Consider the following 19,164-nt stretch of genomic DNA (forward strand, 5'->3'; position numbering starts at 1 on the left):
AAAAAAAGAGAAAGAAAGAAAAGAAAAGACTCAACCCACCCACTCACAAAAAACCCCTCTTGTTCTCAAAACAAATCTAAATTTTTGTCTGTGCTCAGAAGAACTTGTTTTCATGTTTTGAGGGTTGGGGCTTGCCTTTTCTGGTTTGGCTTTTTCAAGATTCACCCTGTGGTGCTCTGAAAATGAAGAGAACATCTTTAAACCTTGTTTGATTTGAATGGATGGATAGCTAATGCTGATCAGATGTTTCTTTAGAGAATAATGTTGAAAACCTGTTATGGAATTTAGGTACCCCGGCTGATTCCTAGGTAGGCAGGCTGTTTTCAGCCCAGCTGTTAAGGTCTCGGAGGTCAGCCAAGGTAACCACTTATTTTAAATCTTCTTTTGTTTCAGATTTCCTGTTGAGTTGTGTGTGTTTTTTTTTTTTTTAAACCATTTCAGAAATCACCCAGTTATAGCCCCCAGATTCAAACCAGAAAACCAGCTATGTAAGGAAATGACTGTCCCCTCCCACGTCAACTCTAATAGAGCAGAGTTTGAAATTAGACATTGCCCTTTTTAATCACAATGAAACTAATATTTAGAATTCTGTTGTCCGATGTCCTCTAGTTATGACGCTGTTTCTTTTGTTTTTGTTTCCCCAGGACATTTGGGCTTCCAGGACAGTTTTGTCACATCAGGTGTTTTTAGTGTGACTGAGCTCGTAAGAGTGTCACAGAGTAAGTATAATTTTGCTTTGATTTGGTACAGATTTGCCTTGGGTTTGTGCTGACTGTCTGCCGAGGCCTCCGAGAGACATAAATAGCTTTCAGAATCCCTTCTCCATTCACCCATTGGAAGAATTTCGCCACGCAGTTTATTTGACAGCCAAGAATTTAAATCAGGAAAAATTAAATATCATTTTAATGTGAGACACAGGGAAAGAACTGCAATCCTGACTGTCTCACATATTCCCTACTTTCTAGTGTGAACCTGGTTGAAAAAATTTCTGAGGCTTCCCTGGTTTCTAAGAAATTCTGCATTTTAAAAGAATTTGTTTTTGACCTTTAAAGAATGCTAATGCCCTCCGCCTGAGTGACATGGTACAGCATGATCATTACCAGCTTGTCAATAATCACCAACAACAGTGAATTAAGAGTACCTGTCACCACCCTGTTGCATTGATCAAAGGGGTCATTGATTGTATTTTTGCTATGACATGATCCAGACAGTCCAAGGAGAACATATAGGATTCTCCCCTCCTCTCTCCCTCAGTCTGTCTCTGTCTTTCTCTTTGCCTCTCTCTCTCTCACACACACACAGTCTAACAATTGTTAGCATTGGTTTCAAGCTGCATCAAATCCTTTGTGGAATGAGGTGGAGTAAAAATAAATATTTTCATTTCAAGTTCATACCCCCCATTCACTGCATTACAGTCTCTCAAGATTGACTGAGTACCACCAGTCCATCTCTGACACGAAGTCGGGTCAAGCAAGCCAAGCCATCCCGATCTCACAGGCTCAGAGTCTGTCTGTTCTTATTCCTTAAAGCTGGGAGACTATTAAGAATCCAGAAAGTGGGATATAAGATGGGAGCAGAGGATCTGGAATCTGAGGGATAGACAAAAAAAATCCAGCGACTGTTGAGCATTCACTGTCTGCCAGATGCTATGCTGTGTTTTCATGTATGTTGCATAAATTAATTTTTGCAATAAACTTGTCAGATAAATACTCTCATTTTTACAAGTGAGTTAAATTGTGGGTCTATTTAAGTCATTTACCCAAGTCAAACAGTGGGTAAATAGTTAAAGCTAAGTCCGTGAATGCTAGAATGTGTACTCTCACACGGGCACAAGGGGACTTGAAGAAATGGACAAGGTGGGACGAGACGGGGAAACTAGGGGGAAGTAGCTATGAGTCTGGGAATTCTGGGAGGCGGGACCCTTGGCTGATGCTGGGGTGTTCTAGTGTAGGGAGGAGGAACCCTAAGGGTTGAGGCATTAGAAGCAGGATGGTGTGGGTTGGAATGGAGAAGTTGCTGCCATGTTATTAAGTGTGCTTAAAGTACCAACCAGTGCAGAAGAGACGAGATGGCCTTGTCCCAGCCCCAGGATATATGTTGCCTGCCCTCGCACAGCTAACTAGCCAGGCATTTGCTATGGACAAATAATGCATTCATCGATTAAAAAAATTTTTTTTCACTTTGTAAGACTTTTTAAAAGGATCGCTATCCCACATCTTTCTTGTCATTTTAATAATAGTACTAGGATATAGATGACATATATATATATATATATATATATATATATATATATGTCATAATGGCATTACAAGGAGATACATTCGTTGAGCCCTTACTAAACATAGCCTTAAAGAGTAAAGGGAAGATCCTTTCAGCTCTAAGATTGGAGCACCAGACCTTTTTATTCTCCCCTGGCTGCTGTACTGCTTTTATTTTGTCCTCATGACCATCAGTGCCCCAAGGCCTGGGTGTTGTAGAGAAGGCCCACGCTGCTCAGGACCATTCCCAGAATCATGTCCCTCTTCCACTTTCCCTATGTCCCTTTAAGATCTTGTATCCCAAGGCCTATCAGTTCCAAGCTAGATTAGACCTCCATTCAGTCTACATAGCATGGTTGCCAAGCGAATTCTAAACCTGCCTTCAAGACTGCCAGAGGGTATGGACAGACCACAGATTGAATTTGCAGAGGGACCTGGTTTTGTTTCCTGTCCCCATTTAGGGGTTCTGTTGCTGATGCCTGGCATCGTGAGTGTCCTTCGGCTCTTGAATGCTTTTCGATTCTGCACACTGCTGTGTAATCGCTGTAGGACTCACTCACACATGGCCTCGTGCTGACTAAAACTGTTTGGCAAGAGTGGGACTGGGCTGTGTCAGCTAAATCATGGCTTCAAGCCAAACTGCTGTCCAGAGCCCCTCTCCCTCTTGCAGATCTTTAATCCAGGTTTGTCAGGGTACGTGTCACAAGACCACCTCGGCCGCCAGGGTAAGGATCCATCCCCCAGCTCAGCTCTCCTCACTCACACACCTTTCTGAAAGACTGAACAGTCAAGCCACAGGAGGAGTCGAAATCCTTAACCATTTCTTACAGCCCTGCCCCCTTCCCCAAGTTGGAAGAGCTAAGTGTCCACATTAGAGGAGCAGTGGACACTTTTTACAAATGAGTGGGGTTGGAGGGTGCATTGTGCAACCTTGAAGTAGGAATAAGCTAACTGGCATATAAATTGATTAAATGTAGGGGCACCTGGGTGGCACAGCAGTTAAGCGTCTGCCTTCACGCTCAGGGCGTGATCCCAGCGTTCTGGGATCGAGCCCCACATCAGGCTCCTCTGCTGTGAGCCTGCTTCTTCCTCTCCCACTACCCCTGCTTGTGTTCCCTCTCTCGCTGGCTGTCTCTCTCTAATAAATAAATAAAATCTTTTTTAAAAAATTTAAAAAAAATTGATTAAATGTATAATGTTAGCCCTGTTAGGAGCACAATACTAATATGAAAAATTACAGCAGCTAGCATTTATCAAGCATACAGTATGTATCAGGCACTGTGCTAGGCACTTTCTAAACATAATCTCTTTCAGTCCTTCCAAGTTGCTGTTATTGTCCCTTTTTGCAGATGAAGGAGACTGTGATGCTCAAAGAGGTTAAGAAACTTGCTCTTTTTACTTTGCTGTGCTCAGCTAGCTGACTGCAGACATTTTTGTCATGACCTCTCCTATAACTGCATTACAGAGCTAAACAGAATCCAAAGTTTCTGTGCTTTAATTAAAAATCATTTCTTGTTAGAGTTGATAAACTTTTAGATTATTAATCTGTTCCATTAAAAAAAAGGTTAAAGCTGTTTTCATATAAACCAAAACAACTAAAATACTTAATTAAATGTTTTCCCCCTGGATTTGTCTTCAGTTACGATTTTTTTTTAAATGCATCGGCTTTATGTTTTAGAGCAATTTTAGGTTCTCAGTGGTAGGTTAACAGAAAGTGCAGAATTGTAATAGTTCCCCTCCCCCCCAATACAGTTTCCTCTACTTATTAACATCTTTTGTTAATGTGGTACGTTTGTTACAAGGAAGGAACCGATATTGACACATGATTGTTAACCGGTCCACAGTTTACATTAGGGTTCATCCTTTGTGTTGTAGATTCTGTACGTTGACAAATGTATCCATTATTGCAGTGCCTACAGGACAGGCTCACTTCCTGAATAATCACCTTCACAGCAGCCCGTTATCTGCCCACTCCCCCAAATTATCACTCTTTCAATGAAGAGGTCAGCCTTTATCTGGATGTTTTTAATGGCCTCAGTGTCTTTGAATTTCTTCCACTGTGTTGCACATTTCTTCTTAACCCCCTCTTATTTCTCTCAGCCCCACCCAGTTCCCCCAGTCACACTTATGACCACATATATGGCCTGGAAATGTCAAACTAACGGTGGCCGTAGCTTGAGCATTTTCCCTCTTCCTGAATCTTTATATGCAATTTGAAAATTTGCTAATGTAAATATTTACTTTCCTCGGGTTTCCAGTTAGTTTCTGTTTTTCGTTTTCCTCCTTTTAAATTTAATAGAGGAGGGAGGTGCGATTTCAGCCTTTCCTCCTGAGGATGCACCGAAATAACTATGTGCTAAGTTTGTTGTTTATAATCGTGTTACTACAGGGTGGCAATGGCAGAGAAGCTCAAGAGAAAGCTGCTGGCTTAGCTTCACCCGTTCAGAGGTGACGGTCAGGCGGCGAGTTTGCTCGACATTAAATTACACTGATCAGATGCATGGAGCTGTAGAATCGGGCTCCTGCGGCCGTCTCTCACTAATTCCCCTCTCACCCTTGCCTCTTGCCTACCTACCTACCTACCTTTTCATTTTTTATTTTTTTTTATTTTTTATTTTTTTGCATTATCTAGAGTCCACAAAAGGCAAGAAAGGCGAGGTCTGGTTCTCTTCGCCGCAAAGAAAGTCCCGAAGCCTAAGAGTAGATGTCTGTTCGGGATTCCTCCTACCTTTCCCTCCGCCTGTGACAGGGCCATCTGAAAGTCGTTCTAGTTATTTATTACTTTGTTCCAGGAGAGGGTCGGGAAGGGGGAATACAGACCACTAGACACTGTGCCAGAGGGAAAGAGAGGTCTTCTCTGCTCTGGGGGAGGGGTTTCCAAGCGCTAACAATGCGGTCGGGAATTGCTGAGGCTGTTTTAGCCTAATACTGTGAGGGAAAAGACAGGAACCATCTGTTGAAATGGTTCTTACATGATGCTGCATTTTCAAACAAAGCCTTCAGAAGCATTTTCAGATGGGTCTCTTTCCCATGAAGCCGCCACAAAGAGAGCCCACTCGACTAGCTGCTGAATGACCCCACTTGGACGGTCGTCTCCGTCCTCACCCACGCCTGTTTATTTTGCACCCGTGTTTTCCTCAAAGTGTGTGCTTTGAGGCTGTCAAATATCCTTCCTGGGATGAACCCAGAAAATCCTCCCGAAAAATCCACTACTTCTGCCCATTTCCTTCTAAAGTGCTGACTGTTTTACTTGAAGTTGGTGGGGTGACTCTGAAACTTTAAATACTTCACTGGGAAAGAGGAAAACCGCAAATACACACAGGCCATTGAGGCCATTGTGACTCTGGCCTGGCGGGTTCTAATTTTCTAGCAGCGGTTTGTACACCCGAGCGGGCTGCAAGGGTTAAGTAAACTTCGTGGCTAGGGATGACTTCATGGCCCTGGAATTTGGAAAAGCCAGGGTTCCCAGCGCACTGTGGCCAGCCTCTGCGTCTTTGGGTGTAAAAACCACTCTCAGTTACCCAGACGGAATTTTTGGTTCCTGTTGCCCTGCTGCAGAATCTATTAAATCCAGCAGCTGAACGGTCCTGGCTCGGCCACAGAGCTGGGCTGCTGGGTGGCTACAGGATTCCCAAGTTGTTTGTCAATGGAGGGGGGAGTGAATGGAGCCAGGCGGCTGCCTCAGCCTGGCATGCGGTGGCACCCTAGTGGCTGTTTTCTGCCTTCGACATGTGCTCTCTTCCTGTATTTTCACACAGGAATCATCATTAGGATCCAAACTGCAGTTCATTTTTCAACTTCTTTTTGAAGTCTCTAGGCCCTTTGTGGGACTTTGAGTGCCCATCTCCATGCACTTGGGTTCTCGGGCCAGTGATATAGTAAGAACCGCTGGCGACAGTCTACCCTGACGTGTTGGAGCGAGGACAACAGAATTAACTCGGCTCCAAGGTACAATAAGAAAATGAAGCTCTTTGATAGGAACAAGCCCAAACTTGGAAATTACAAAATGTTCTTGCAAGACGGACTCATGAGGAAATTGGTAGAGGGTGAGGGATGCCAGACGTCCAGTCCTTTGGGGCGCGATTGAAAAGAGTCGCAGGATTTTTAGATCTTGGTTAAAAGAGAGAAGGTCTGAAACTTTCTTTTCTAAACAAGTGGCCTGTTCCGGCTCCTCTGTGAAGTAACACGAGAGCTGTGATCATTGCGTGGAAATTAATTGTAAAATTAATATTCTTAAGCAAGCTCTTCTTTCGAAAGAAACCATTTGGGCTCGAGCATTAAAGGAAGAAACAAAAAAATTATAATAAAAAATAGACTGCAGCCCTCACATGAACAGTGGCTGTGACCTTGCCTTTTGTTTGCCATTACACAATTCAATGGCAGTCCACTCAAACTATGCTCTCGATCAATACCCTATTAAAGCAGCACAAAAAGTCTCCATAAACTTAGTGGTTGGCTATGTTTATAAATGGAACTCGGCATAATTAGATGGTCAATAGCAGGCTCTACTAGTAATTTTAAAATGAACATCACACATTTTCTGTCTGTAGAAGTCAATGGCACCTCTTCCAGATTGAGGGTATGGTGTGCTGCAGACAAAAGAGCGGGAGACCCTTTAAAAAAATCATAATGCCTGTCTCTAAAATGCAGTTTTTAAAGAAAATCTGTTGAGTTATGGACTAGAAAAATACTGATTGGCCCTATCATTTTTTTCCCATTTTGCCTGCCTAAGCCACCTTATTCTGAATACATTATGACATCGCAAATGTTTCCTAGTTTTAATCAGCCCCTCATAGATAAAATAATAAATACTGCCATACTCTTAGGAAGAAAAATGTCAGTCTGGCTGGCTTAATTGAGTGGGTTTCCTCTACTATAATTCAATAAATTTTCAAAATAAATACTGAAATTGAATTAGCTCAGAAAGATGTTTTGTTGTGCAGTTTTCTTTTCTTTTAATTTTCCTGACATATTTGGGGTGACGATTTGGACAGTAAAGCCGGTGGCTAACGGAATGGACTGGCGGTAATAGAAATTTTCACCAAACTGCTCTTTCTTCTGAATTCCAGAAATTAAAACTCTGGTGACAAGGGGCTTATGACATCAGCAGATCCACTAGCCAACTCGATGCTAGAAAGTCCCGTTTTTTCTGTTAAACACTCTTCTTCCTACAAGCTTCCTGGTTAGAGTCAGTAGAGAGAGTTCTCATGGCAGCTTCTGGGGGGGGGAGTGAGGCGGGCTTTTGTTTTCTCTTCTTAGCTGAAGCTCTTGCTAAATTGACCAGACCATTTTAAAGATTTGACTCCGAGAGAAACAACTCGTAACACCTTGATGTCCATACTAATTTGTTATCATGATCGCTATTCATATATTCATCTATTTCTAATCTTTTCTAGCTAATTCATGGGTTATGTGTCCTAAGAGTAATACATTCTATAAAATTCATATCATACCCTGGTGGCATGGTATCATAGTCCAGGATATAGAATTGGGGATCTGGCTCTGCCACTCACCAACTGTATGACTTTAGGCAATACCGAACCCCTCCCAGCTATGTTCTTCTCATAGATAGCAATCATTTGTTCAGTCAACAGATATTTATTAAAAACCAACTATGCGCTGGGCCTGCATCGGAATGCTGGAGATAGTAATAGCTTTCAGGAGTGTTTTGAGGATTAAGTGAGAGAATGGCAAGTGTCTAGCATATTATAGATGCTCAACAATGGTTACCACCATGCTCATTATTGAACAAAGCCTCTGTCCCTTGTGTTTCACTCTGTGTTCAGAGCTGATCCTTGAGGTGGCCACACTGTCGGCAGATTTATTAAGAATGTGTGTGTATGTGTCTGTATGTACTCTGTGTGCATGTATAAATTAAGAAGGACTAATTTGAGATTCGAGTTCTAAAAGTCAATTTATTAGAAGGACCATTCTCGTGGCCCCTTCAAAGTTAATAATTCTGATGGAAAAAGAGCATGCCAATACTAGACCTAATTCATCTACTTTAAGAAACCAGAAAATTCTTACTCCTCAACTTTTCAGCCAAAGCCTATACGTCTGCATGATTCTGGAAACTTCTCTTCCAGAGCATCTAATGGATAGCAAGGTGTTTTAAAAATTTGCAATCAAACACTGACACATTAACAACTTTTTAAGTGCATAGCCACACTTTGATTATTTTTATCAGAGTTCTTTAAAGTAGTACTTAGTTCTATACTATTTGAATTTTGCTTTTTTTTTATATTATGGGCATAAAAATTCCCTGTGAGTAGCAGGGGCATGCTAGAGGTCATTACCAGCAATGTGATTTTTAGGAAACTTTTATTTATGCACTCATAAGCCTCATTTTTTTAAGAGCAGATATTCCTATCCAATGGGTAACATTAGAAAACTAAAAGGTATTTTTGGTATTTCCAGAAGCCTGACAGAAATTCAATATTACTCCCACAATAAGACCACAAATATTATTGAGATTTTGGCTGGTCATCATCCTAGCTAACTCTTGCTGATTAGAAAGACTGCTCTTGGTGACACGGTAGCCATGTCCAGACTGAGATCAGTAGAGTCGACACTCAGCCAAACCACATGTTAAGCCCAATACAAGAACTGAGTTAATGCAGTATGTGATGATAGGAGTACATATTAACACCCAGGATCTTTCAGTGAATGGAGAAGGGGAAAAAAAAAAAGTTCTTAGTGAAAATACTGAGACTTATTAGGACAAATCCAGACAGCTGGATTTGTAGGTTGTTGGGATGAGACTCTGCTGATGCAATTTGGTCTCCTAACAGCTAATGGTCAGATAGTCCCAGCACACTCTTGGTGAAGGGGTTTATGTTTAGAAGCCCTTCGCTGGTTTATAGATCACTGTGGTAAAAAGATGTCTCAGGCCATCAAATCCATCCTGTCAGGGAAGACTTAATCCCATGGCCAAGGCTGTGTCAGGTACTAAACGGGTACCATATTTGACCTCAACCAAAAGCTAAGATGAGATGATACTCTAAAATGCAGAAAATCAATTTCAGTCCCCAAGGCAGAAGCCACTAATGCAGGAGATGGTCAGCATTGCCAACCCCACCCCCCACCCCCCCGCGGATGGCTCTGCTCGACCAAGGATCAGGCCCTCCATCCAGGGAAGCGCTGGCTGACATTCCAACTCTAAAGACCTGAAAATACAAGGAAGGGAGAAGGAAGATGACAGAAGTTTTCCCACGTCATGGATAGGTGACAGCTATTTTTCTCTATAAATCTTGTTGAATCCGTCCCTGTAGTAATTGATGATGAAGGAAAGACAGGGAGACTGGAAATGTGAGTTTCACCTCTGTTTCTTTGGGCTGGTGTCTGGAGATACTCGGGTTCAAATCCTTGCACTGTCACTTAACCTAACTGTGATCTTGAGCATGGCACTTAACCTTGCAGCTCAGTTTCCCATTTGTAAATGAGAAGAAACACAAATGTTCTGTGGGGATATTGCAAGGATGAAATGAGATAATTCAGGTAAAACAAATAGCACATCAGCCTGACACATAATAAATGATCAATAAATATTAGTTCTTAGCTGTTTTTCATTAACAAGCTCATATAATTTTAGTTCAATTCAGTAAACATTTGTTGCACGTGTAATATACAAAGCATGTCACGCTGTGTGCTGAGAATACAGAGCTAAGTAGAAACGGTTTCTTCCTTTATAGAGTAGATATCTAAGCTTCTTGAGATCCAAGACTGAGCTCTCTTCGTGGCATTGAAATGCCCAAATGCACTTACTTCACAAACTGCATTCACAGTTATTATCAAAGGTAAACCATCTTCAAGATTCAGAGGGGGGAGGAAGAGGGTATCCGTGGACTGTTCTTATTTTAATAAAAAGAAAACATTTTTTCAGAAGTAACGATTTCTGTATTCACCTCCTCCTACCCCTTCTGGCACCACAAACCCACATATTTCTTAACTCGTGTCCACAAATGTGAATGTGTGAAAATGGTGCTCTGTCTGCATTAGCAGATGCTGCTGATGGGGTTAAAACATTGTGCTGGGCTTTGGCACCTAATACTACATTTCATAAAAAGCATTGCTTAAATCTCATAATAGCAGGGAAGTTCATTTCCACATAGAGGGAAATCCTTGTCTTGGTCCAGCGCCTTTCTTTTATGTTCCATTTTGGAAAACCATACTCCTAGCCTGCACTGGGTCAGACCTTTTAGAAAGGAAGGTAGAAAACGGAGATCAGCACGCGGTTTACAGACCAGAAATCTGCTTGGCAAAGGAGTTGCTGAAGACTGTGGCGTAGAAGCTGCAGAGAAAGTACCTTTATGATTGATTTCCATTCAAGTCAGACTGACTGCAGTGTGGTCATTTTTCTAACCCATAACTGCTCACACTGCAGCAGGGCTGCTATCTGCAGGGTGTCTGAATTATAGCAGTGTATGTCCGTGTTACCTCTTACACAAATTACTTACACTGGTTTCTTTTTCCATGCAAATTCATCAGTTTTACAGCCCCTCATAGCCACAGTCAGGAAACTCTGGCCAACAGCACAAATTGATAAAATGAGTTAATTTTACTATACTTATTTTTTTTTCTTCCTAAAAGCCCTCTCTCATAGGCAGTGTTCAGGAAGCATATTACGGTAAAAGGAAGATAACAAAGGAGTTGAATTTTCTTGCCATAAATTACTTTCCAAGTTAATTCCCTTTAACGATGATTCCAGATTTGCTTGAGTTTTCATAGCATTGTGCGTTTTACAACTGTGCCTTTGATAGAAAGAAGACCAAGTATTTTCCCATGTTCACTCCTTTTGTGCCAGTGACATGGACTTTCTTATGAGATCCTTGCCACCAGAATGCAAAACAACACTAAATTGTGCTGGGCCCCTAGAACTGTGTGCTTGTTGTTGGATTTTTTTTTTCCACTAAGCCTGAAAGTACAAGTTCCCAAAGTCTCAGTGAGTGCATTAGATTACATAATCTGGAGAGAAATATACTTCTCTTATTTTTTCATAGTTATTTTATAAATTGAAAATAAAGTAGTAAATCCCAGTCATCTTTTTTGAGGGTCACCTATTGGCCATGCAGCCATATTTCTTAGTTGCCGTGGAAATTTGAGGAAGGGACAGCTATGATTGTTAATCTCTAAAACGGAAGACCCCCGAGGGCAGGGGGCGTTTTACATCTTGTCCGCTGATGGACCTCAAGCATCTGGAGCAGCACCTGGCACACGAAAAGTGCTCCGTGAATATTTGTTGAATTCCACCGGATGTAGCATCTCAGAGAATCTGTGCCATTACTGGTAGGCTGGCCACACTAGTCATTCAGTTAATGCTCCCCGCTGATTGCTGTTGAACAAGTTGTAAACTCAGTGCACTGTCATCTCCCAGGCTGAGTAGCTTGAAATTTTGGACAGAATTTTTTTTTTTTTCCATCACCCTCTCTTTCCAACCACACAAGCCCGAGCAGATTGTCTCTGGTGGATGGCAGAAATTCAATAACCACAACCTTATCCAACTACTAATGTGTACAGAAGAGCAGGTCATTAAGAGGGTTGGCTACTAAAGTAACCCCTTTCTTCCAATAGCCCGCATTACTATAATGATGCCTTAATAGCAAACCATCTATTAAGAAATGACACAAAGACTGCATTCTACTCATGACAGGAAAGAAGGGAGCGGGGGGGACAGATAGCTTAGAAATCACGTCCAATGAGACAATGCCCCATCCTTTGAGAAAAACTCCTCCGTGGAACAAAACCCACAAGAACTTCAGGTGTGACTCACTGCAGGACTGCTTAACAAAGGTGAGGCACCAGTCCTCACTACTCATGAATGCTTGTAGATTTCTCAGTTTCATTTTGCATTGCATAAAGTTGGGAGAGGGCGGAGGGCAAACAGAGAGGGTGATTACTGATTCTCCTTAATTCAGAGCATATTTATTGATCATCAGCTATTGTGTTGTATTGATCGTCATACAAAACTCTGCAGAGCTGTTTAGGAACACACAAAAGGCTGACGGATCTGGAGGATTAAAGGTCATCTGGTATGATCCTCTGACTTCGTGGCCTAGGGCCTTTACTTTGCCTCTTGGTGCCTCAATTCCTTCCTAGTAGTGTGGTGAGGATTAAATGAAAAGATGTGTTTAGAGGGCTCAGGCCAGCATCTGGCCCATAAATGATGCTTAATAAACATTGATCCTTGTTATTGTGGTGGTAATGGTCCTGGCAGGGGTGGTAAGTTTGCGTTTTTTTCACAACTATTATGGGAATTTTGAGGTCCAAAGAGTTGAAATGATGTCAGCTACACAGGGAGTTATTGGCAAGGCTGAAACCCTAGATGGTCACACCCAGGCCCACACCAGCATTTCTTCTATACCCTGAGATGTCTATCTTTACAGTCCTCAAAATGTTTTCAATCTAGTGGGGGGAGAAAATGTCATGGGTGAGATCATTTAAGAACAATAGAGCCTAGGGTCAAGTACAAGTGGAACAAAATGAGGTTTCACAATATATGGAAGAGACAGGAAGTGTTGTGGTTGGTCCAGTCCTTCCTTAACATCCCCACCTTTGATTGGCAGTGGCTACATCATCTCTGTAACGCATCGGCAGGCTGTTAGTCTTTGGCTTCAGAAGCCCAGCATGACATCCTGGGCAGACTTTGTTCAAGTCATTTAACCCTTGACAACGTTTAGTTTCCTCATTTGCAAAAAGGACTTACTACCATTATTAGCTAAGAAGCTCCTTGGCTTATATACATCTTATCGATATTTTATATTTGTTAGGATAGTATGACCTGTTTCCTTGTGTATGCCCTTTCATAGTGCACAACGGGACACAGATCTTTTGTACTCATTTACCAAGGTGACAGATATCCACTGTAAAAATTCTGTCTTCTTCCCTGACAGCATGGTTAAGGCGTCCCTTCCCTCTTGTGAGGACTCCTGCATCAACCTACCAGCTGATTTCCCCACCTTAGTCCCTTTTGGTACATTCTGTAGGCTGTTGTCATTTAATGTTGCTCAGATTCAACAGTGATCACTTCCCTACTCAGAAACTGTCATGGATCCCACAGATCACTAACTTTACTTTCTGCCTCCAAACTTATGCACATACTCTGTCATTTGCCTAGAAACCCTCTTATTCTTCTCTACCTCTTTAAATCCTCCCAACCTTGAAGCCTTAGCTTCAGTGCCCAACTCCTCCTGGAATCAGATGTTTTTCTGATCCCACCAGCCAATATGATTTCTCATTCCTTTGAACTTTTCTAACACATCCTTTGCATTTCTCCTGAGATTGAACACATTCAGCATTGAATTGATATCCAAGTATTATTTTATCCTTCCACTCTGTAGTAAACGTGAGACAGAGACACTGTGTATCTTTTTACCATCTGAAGTTTAAGGCAAATATTGTATACAAGAGGCAGGGTAGTAAGATAAGAAAAGCAACAGGTTTTGGGGTGAGACACCTTGACTTTCAATCTTGGCCCTCCCTCTTTCTTGCCTTTCTGTGGTCCATGGCTAGCCCATTAACCTCATTTTGGGGCTGGTTAGTTTTTCTAATTTAGAAGAGGTACTTCCCTAAAGAGGTTGTTTTGGGGATGAAGTTAGGTATAAAAAAATAAAATGCTCCATCGGTACTCAGGAAAACCTCCTGAAAGCCCAGCTTTCTTAGATACCTCTCTAAGGCTCTTCCTGTTCTCCAGACAAGAGGTCCTGAGAATAGCCGGCCCATTGTGGGGACACTCGGCAGCGACCCCTCCCCACAGGCATGAGGCTTTCTCTTTAACTGTCACAGTATCAGCGACTCCCATTCCATTCCAATCGGCTGACCTTCATACGATGTTTACACACAGACAGTACTGGGGAATGTCTCCTGACAGGACTTTTTTGAAGAATGCGGAGTTTGGGTCAGGGCTTTATTAGGATTATTTAACCCAGCTTGTGAAACCCATCCTCATTTCAGAAATGCAATGATGTTATAAAATTGAAGACGCGCATAAACGGTTTGCCAAGCCCTGACGTTACGCACTGTAACTGCAATAGACACTTTGAGAAAGTATCACAATGCTGCCAGCCTACCCGAGAAGCGTTTTGCTAGGTTACAAACCCGGTGTGCTGAGGGCTTCACAGGAAGTAAATACACGGGCAAGTGAAGGAACATTTCTGTGGGTTGGTTATTTTTTTAATCTCTCTGAGAGGTGTGCATGCTGTATTTATACTGTATTTTCCTTTCTTCGCCTATTCTGGCTCATTTGACATTTTAATAAGACAATCAAGACAGAAGACATTTTCCATGGTATGTGGTCAATAGAATGTGAGGCGTGAGTGCAGCTGGGCAGAGGGCCCCAGGCTTCTCCTCTCAGTCCAGCCATGCCGTTCACTCACGTCTGGCTTTATCTTTCCTTCCGAGGGTGGGAGTGAAGCTTGCACACTTCCATCGGTGCTCAGGAATGAAGCAGCTATGCCATTCGGCCGAGGCCTGAACCCCATCCCAGAACTTAGAAGGGAAATCTAAATCCAGACCCTCAACACCAGTCAGCCTCATCCCTCTTCTTTAGTTAGTGAGAGGTGTGATTCTTTAAGCTCCATGAAGGCACAAACATTAATATGGACCTGTTCTATGTCAGGCTGCTGAGAAGGTTGAGGGGTGACGTATTGGAGTCATCTCCTCCCCGCCCCCCTAGCCTATTTCATTCATAAAATATTATGAAATAAAAGGGGAAACTATGCAAATAAATTTAGCAGAAAAAAGTAAATTAGGGAATGACTAGCAAAATCATGCATTGGAACTCTGTTCACACTTCTCGTCAAGCTCAACCATTTGATTCTGAACTAAAGGCCCTCGTCCATTACAGCCTGTAATTAAGAGACAGGTTTGAACTTCAGAAAGTGTGTGTGAATTTCAGAGCTTTCCATTTCTTAGCAGTGACTGTTTCTATATAATGACAGTTATGATTAAGGTTTAGCCATTGCTAGTAATCGAACAACTATTTTGGATATTACGTATCCCTTCCCACCTTTGCTTGATTCCAGAGTCTTATGATGGTACCACAATTCACCCAGTTGCTCAAGTAGAAATCCCGGGAATCATCCTGTACTCTCCCTCTTCCATTATTACTGCACTCGAGAAGTCAACACATTTTCCTGATTCTATCTCCTAAATCACTTAAACACTAGGCTCCTCCTTTTAATCCCTTGAGTTTAGACCCATCCCCACCTTACCTTTTTTAAATGACTTCACTGGCCTCTATGGTTTTACTGATTATATTCTTCAATGGCCACCCCATGTCCCCCACGCCAACCTTCATGACAGGATGACGTTTCTACATTATAAAGGCAAGTTTGGTGATAACATTCTCATGCTTTGCTGGTTCTCCTTTGACTAGCAATCAGTTCCATTTGACCAATGCTTACTGACTGCCTCCTGGTGTCAGGGATTATAGTAGATGCTGGCAATATAACCACCATGGCCCCCAATTAGTACAGTGTGATAAGCACTTTAATAGCTTGTAAACTTGGGAATTTGCTAGATTCAAAGTCATGTTCCTTAAAGAAATTCATCTTCCTAAAGACCCTTCGTAACGTGACTTTAACCCTCCCCCTCTTTTCCCCATGTACTGTATACTCCATCACACCAAGTTATCAGAAATCCAGTATTCATTTTATATTCTTTCACCTTTATAAATGCCATCCCCCCTATGTAGCATGGCTCCATCCCTCTCAGTTGGGTGATTCCAACTTCCCAGGCATCACATTTTCTGAGGTCCTTTTACTCCTGGCATCACATTTTCTGAGGTCCTTTTACTCCTGGAACCTCTCATTCCCCAGCTGGGTTAGATACCCACTTCTATGTGGCCATATCAATTTAAGAATAACTCTAGCAAAGGGCTTATCACACTGCCTTGAAAATAACCTGCCAACCTTCCCTCCAGAGCTGTTTCAGTGTAGGGACCATGCTAAGGGTCTTCCTCACCCAGCACAGGTCTTGGCAATAGCAGTGATCATTTGTTGAAAGACTGAAAAGTCTCTGGTTCGTGATATTCCTAAGTATCCTTTCTTCTTATGGATATTAGTCTCTATTTAATTAATTATATATCCACTCACATGGGCTTAACTCTGAAACCAGTGCCTTAATACAATAATATGTGACTCTATTGCTCCTGCTTTTGCATAATCTTTCAAAAGAAGAGGTTATTTCCGCTCATACAGTTGCACCACTAACTCTACACAGAGTTAAATCACACACAATCAAAATTATCTTTAACAGTCTCTGAAGTCAGACATCGGAAAATTCCTCTATGTAAGTATCTTCTTCATGAGCCATACGGAGTCTGTGTGGCTGCGAGTCTCTGCCGTCACAGTGTGGAAGCGGAGACCGTCTGTAAATAAGTGGGCGTGGCTGTGTTCCAGTAAAACTTTATTTAGAAGAACTGTGGCTCAGGAACCGTGGTTTGAGGACCCTGCCTCACAAATAAAGTGAAGGTGTATGTATGCCGAGGCGGTTCAGAGTAAGGAGAGATCACACATTTCTCATTGCAGGAAACTGGGGATGGGTGGCCCGGAAAGATGAATTTGCAGTTCAGATCTAATTCCAAAATACCAATGAGTGAAAGCGATCAGGATCAGACAAAGTTAGGAAAGCCCAGAGGATGTTCTGGGTGGTCATTCAAGAAAAGTTTCAGAGCAAAATGCGGAGGTCTTTTTGTTAAAAGCAAGGAGGGCACGTATCACATGGTGCACTGGGTGTTATACACAACTAATGATTCATTGAACTTAACATCAAAAACCAGGGATGTACTAACATAATATAATAAAAAATATTATAAAAAAAAAGCCTCCAGGAATGGTGCAACCTTGGTGACAATTTGCCATTACAAAAAGAGAAAAGATAAAAGGTACATTATAAAACAAAGTCTTTCTGGCATCGACAGTTTTTGTTGTCAACATTCTTTGGAGGTCAGTGTTCATTACTGATTATTTTGGATAAGCTTACTGTATAAATTCAAAAATAAAATGTGTTACATGCGACACTGATATATGCTCTCATTGATCTTTTATTCACAGAACATAACTATTTTTTTTTTCTAGCACCAATAGCTGCAGGAACTGGCCCAAATTTTTCTCTCTCAGATTTGGAAAGTTCTTCATACTACAGCATGAGTCCGGGAGCAATGAGGAGGTCTTTACCCAGCACATCCTCTACCAGGTAATTTGATTGGAGGCTCTCCATAGTTCCACACCTCGATTTTGACTCTGAGACTAGAGGCGCTTGCAATGTGCATTTACTGGTAGAAGATCCTAGAGAAGTGTGTTCAGCCCCAACAGACTTTCAGTCTTATTGGGAAGAGAAAGCAAATGCATATGTTGCAGAAATTACATATATATATGTATCGGACAGTAGAAAACAGTGAGCTAAATTGTATGGCATAGGCCAAAAATAGTTAAGGAAGGCTTTATCCAAAAAGACTGACTTGCGTTCAGCTGTAAATGTTGGTTTACAGTTGGCAAGATGGGAAGGAAAAGGAGTAGTGTCTGGGTGGGGTGAAGACGTGAGCAAAGCATAGAGAAAGGATGGATGATAAACACAGCATGTTCTCAGGACGTTAAGGACAACACTTGACTAGGGAGAAGGGCATGTGTTTTGCCTTATTTGGCAAAACGTTGACACTGGCGATACCAGTTCCCGTCCCGGTGCCTGCAGCAGACCTTACAGCGCAGTCCCAGTGCATTTCCCCCCACAGATCTCAAAATCCAGGCTATCGGAGTTGCCCTGCGACATGAAACTCATTTGATATCTAGGTGTGTGGTCACAAAAGTGAAAGCAGTCCTGCGGCAGGGTGGGGCTGGCTCATAAACTCTGTTGCCCCAGGAGACCTTTAAAAAGTAAAGCTGGAAGAGCACAACCAGATAAGGATTCCGGGGTTCTGGGTCCCCTTGAGGTCACAAAGCCCAAATCAAAATGAAGCATTTTACAAGATCCTGTTGTCTCTCGATAACCGGTACCAGAAGGAAAGGGATTAGGCATTAAACCCACAGTATTCTTTTACAAATTGGCTTTAGCACTGGACTGTGACAACAAAGAAAAGAATGGTGCAGAACGATCTTTAATGTTTGTGTACTTTGCAGAAAAACGTTTCACAAAGGTATATTCTTCTTTCAAGCAAGCCCTGGAATTTTATGATTTAAAACAATGGCCAGATTATAGAAATTTTCCTTGATGGAGACTCCTTCTTACCTTGACTTTATATATTTTAACCAGCATTACTTTAAAAAAAAAAAAAAAGGAAGAAAGAAAAAAAAGAATCAGCTTCGTCATGATGAATACCTTAAAGACAGTTAAAGAACCAGTTATTCCCTAAGTATAACCACCAGATCCTACGCTCATCGTCCATGTTGTTTAAGGGTTCCCCTTGGTTCCCTGTAGTATCAGATCCTCAGAAAAAAAAAAAGGCTGAAATCAAAAGTACATTTATAATGAAAGAATGAGATTGTGAACACATTCGGGTGTTAATACATTTTGAGAATTTTGAATGTTTGCTGATGGAGCGGACATTGTGTGTAACTGCACTCAGTCAACATGAAAAAGCTTTGCAAATACTTGTGGGCAGTGATTAATTTAAAAGTTGATGGGCTGTTTGTTTTTCATATGTGTGCTGCGCATGTACCATGGACGTCCCAAATAGTCCGTGTCCCCCTCCCTTCCCACGCCCCCCCCCCGTCATTTTGACTGCTCCAGCTGTTTTGTTGCCTTTTGTTGTGATTCTCTGAGAAGAAACCTGGTTTTAATGTCATTTAAAAGGCTACTGTCATTCTCATATTCTGCAAATAACTAACCCTGATAAGGAGCTAATTATAAACAGCAGCAGTAGTTAATAACTTGGTAATATGTTTGTTTTACTCTCATTAGGCTCCCCTAGAAT

General features: G+C 41.9%; 1 protein-coding gene across 6 annotated transcripts in view; it reads left to right on the forward strand.

The window, feature by feature from the left end:
- The window catches only part of NFIA (nuclear factor I A), a 586,444-nt gene that overhangs the window by 451,461 nt on the left and 115,819 nt on the right, over positions 1–19,164 (forward strand). For all 6 annotated transcript variants that reach the window (XM_034653513.1, XM_034653519.1, XM_034653517.1 and 3 more), the window contains exons 4-5: positions 645–719; positions 17,333–17,450. In XM_034653513.1, the coding sequence (XP_034509404.1) occupies positions 645–719; positions 17,333–17,450 (193 nt within the window). The remainder of the gene's footprint in view (positions 1–644; positions 720–17,332; positions 17,451–19,164) is intronic.

The sequence above is a fragment of the Ailuropoda melanoleuca genome, chromosome 2 (assembly GCF_002007445.2).
Source record: "Ailuropoda melanoleuca isolate Jingjing chromosome 2, ASM200744v2, whole genome shotgun sequence".
Taxonomy (NCBI): domain Eukaryota; kingdom Metazoa; phylum Chordata; class Mammalia; order Carnivora; family Ursidae; genus Ailuropoda; species Ailuropoda melanoleuca.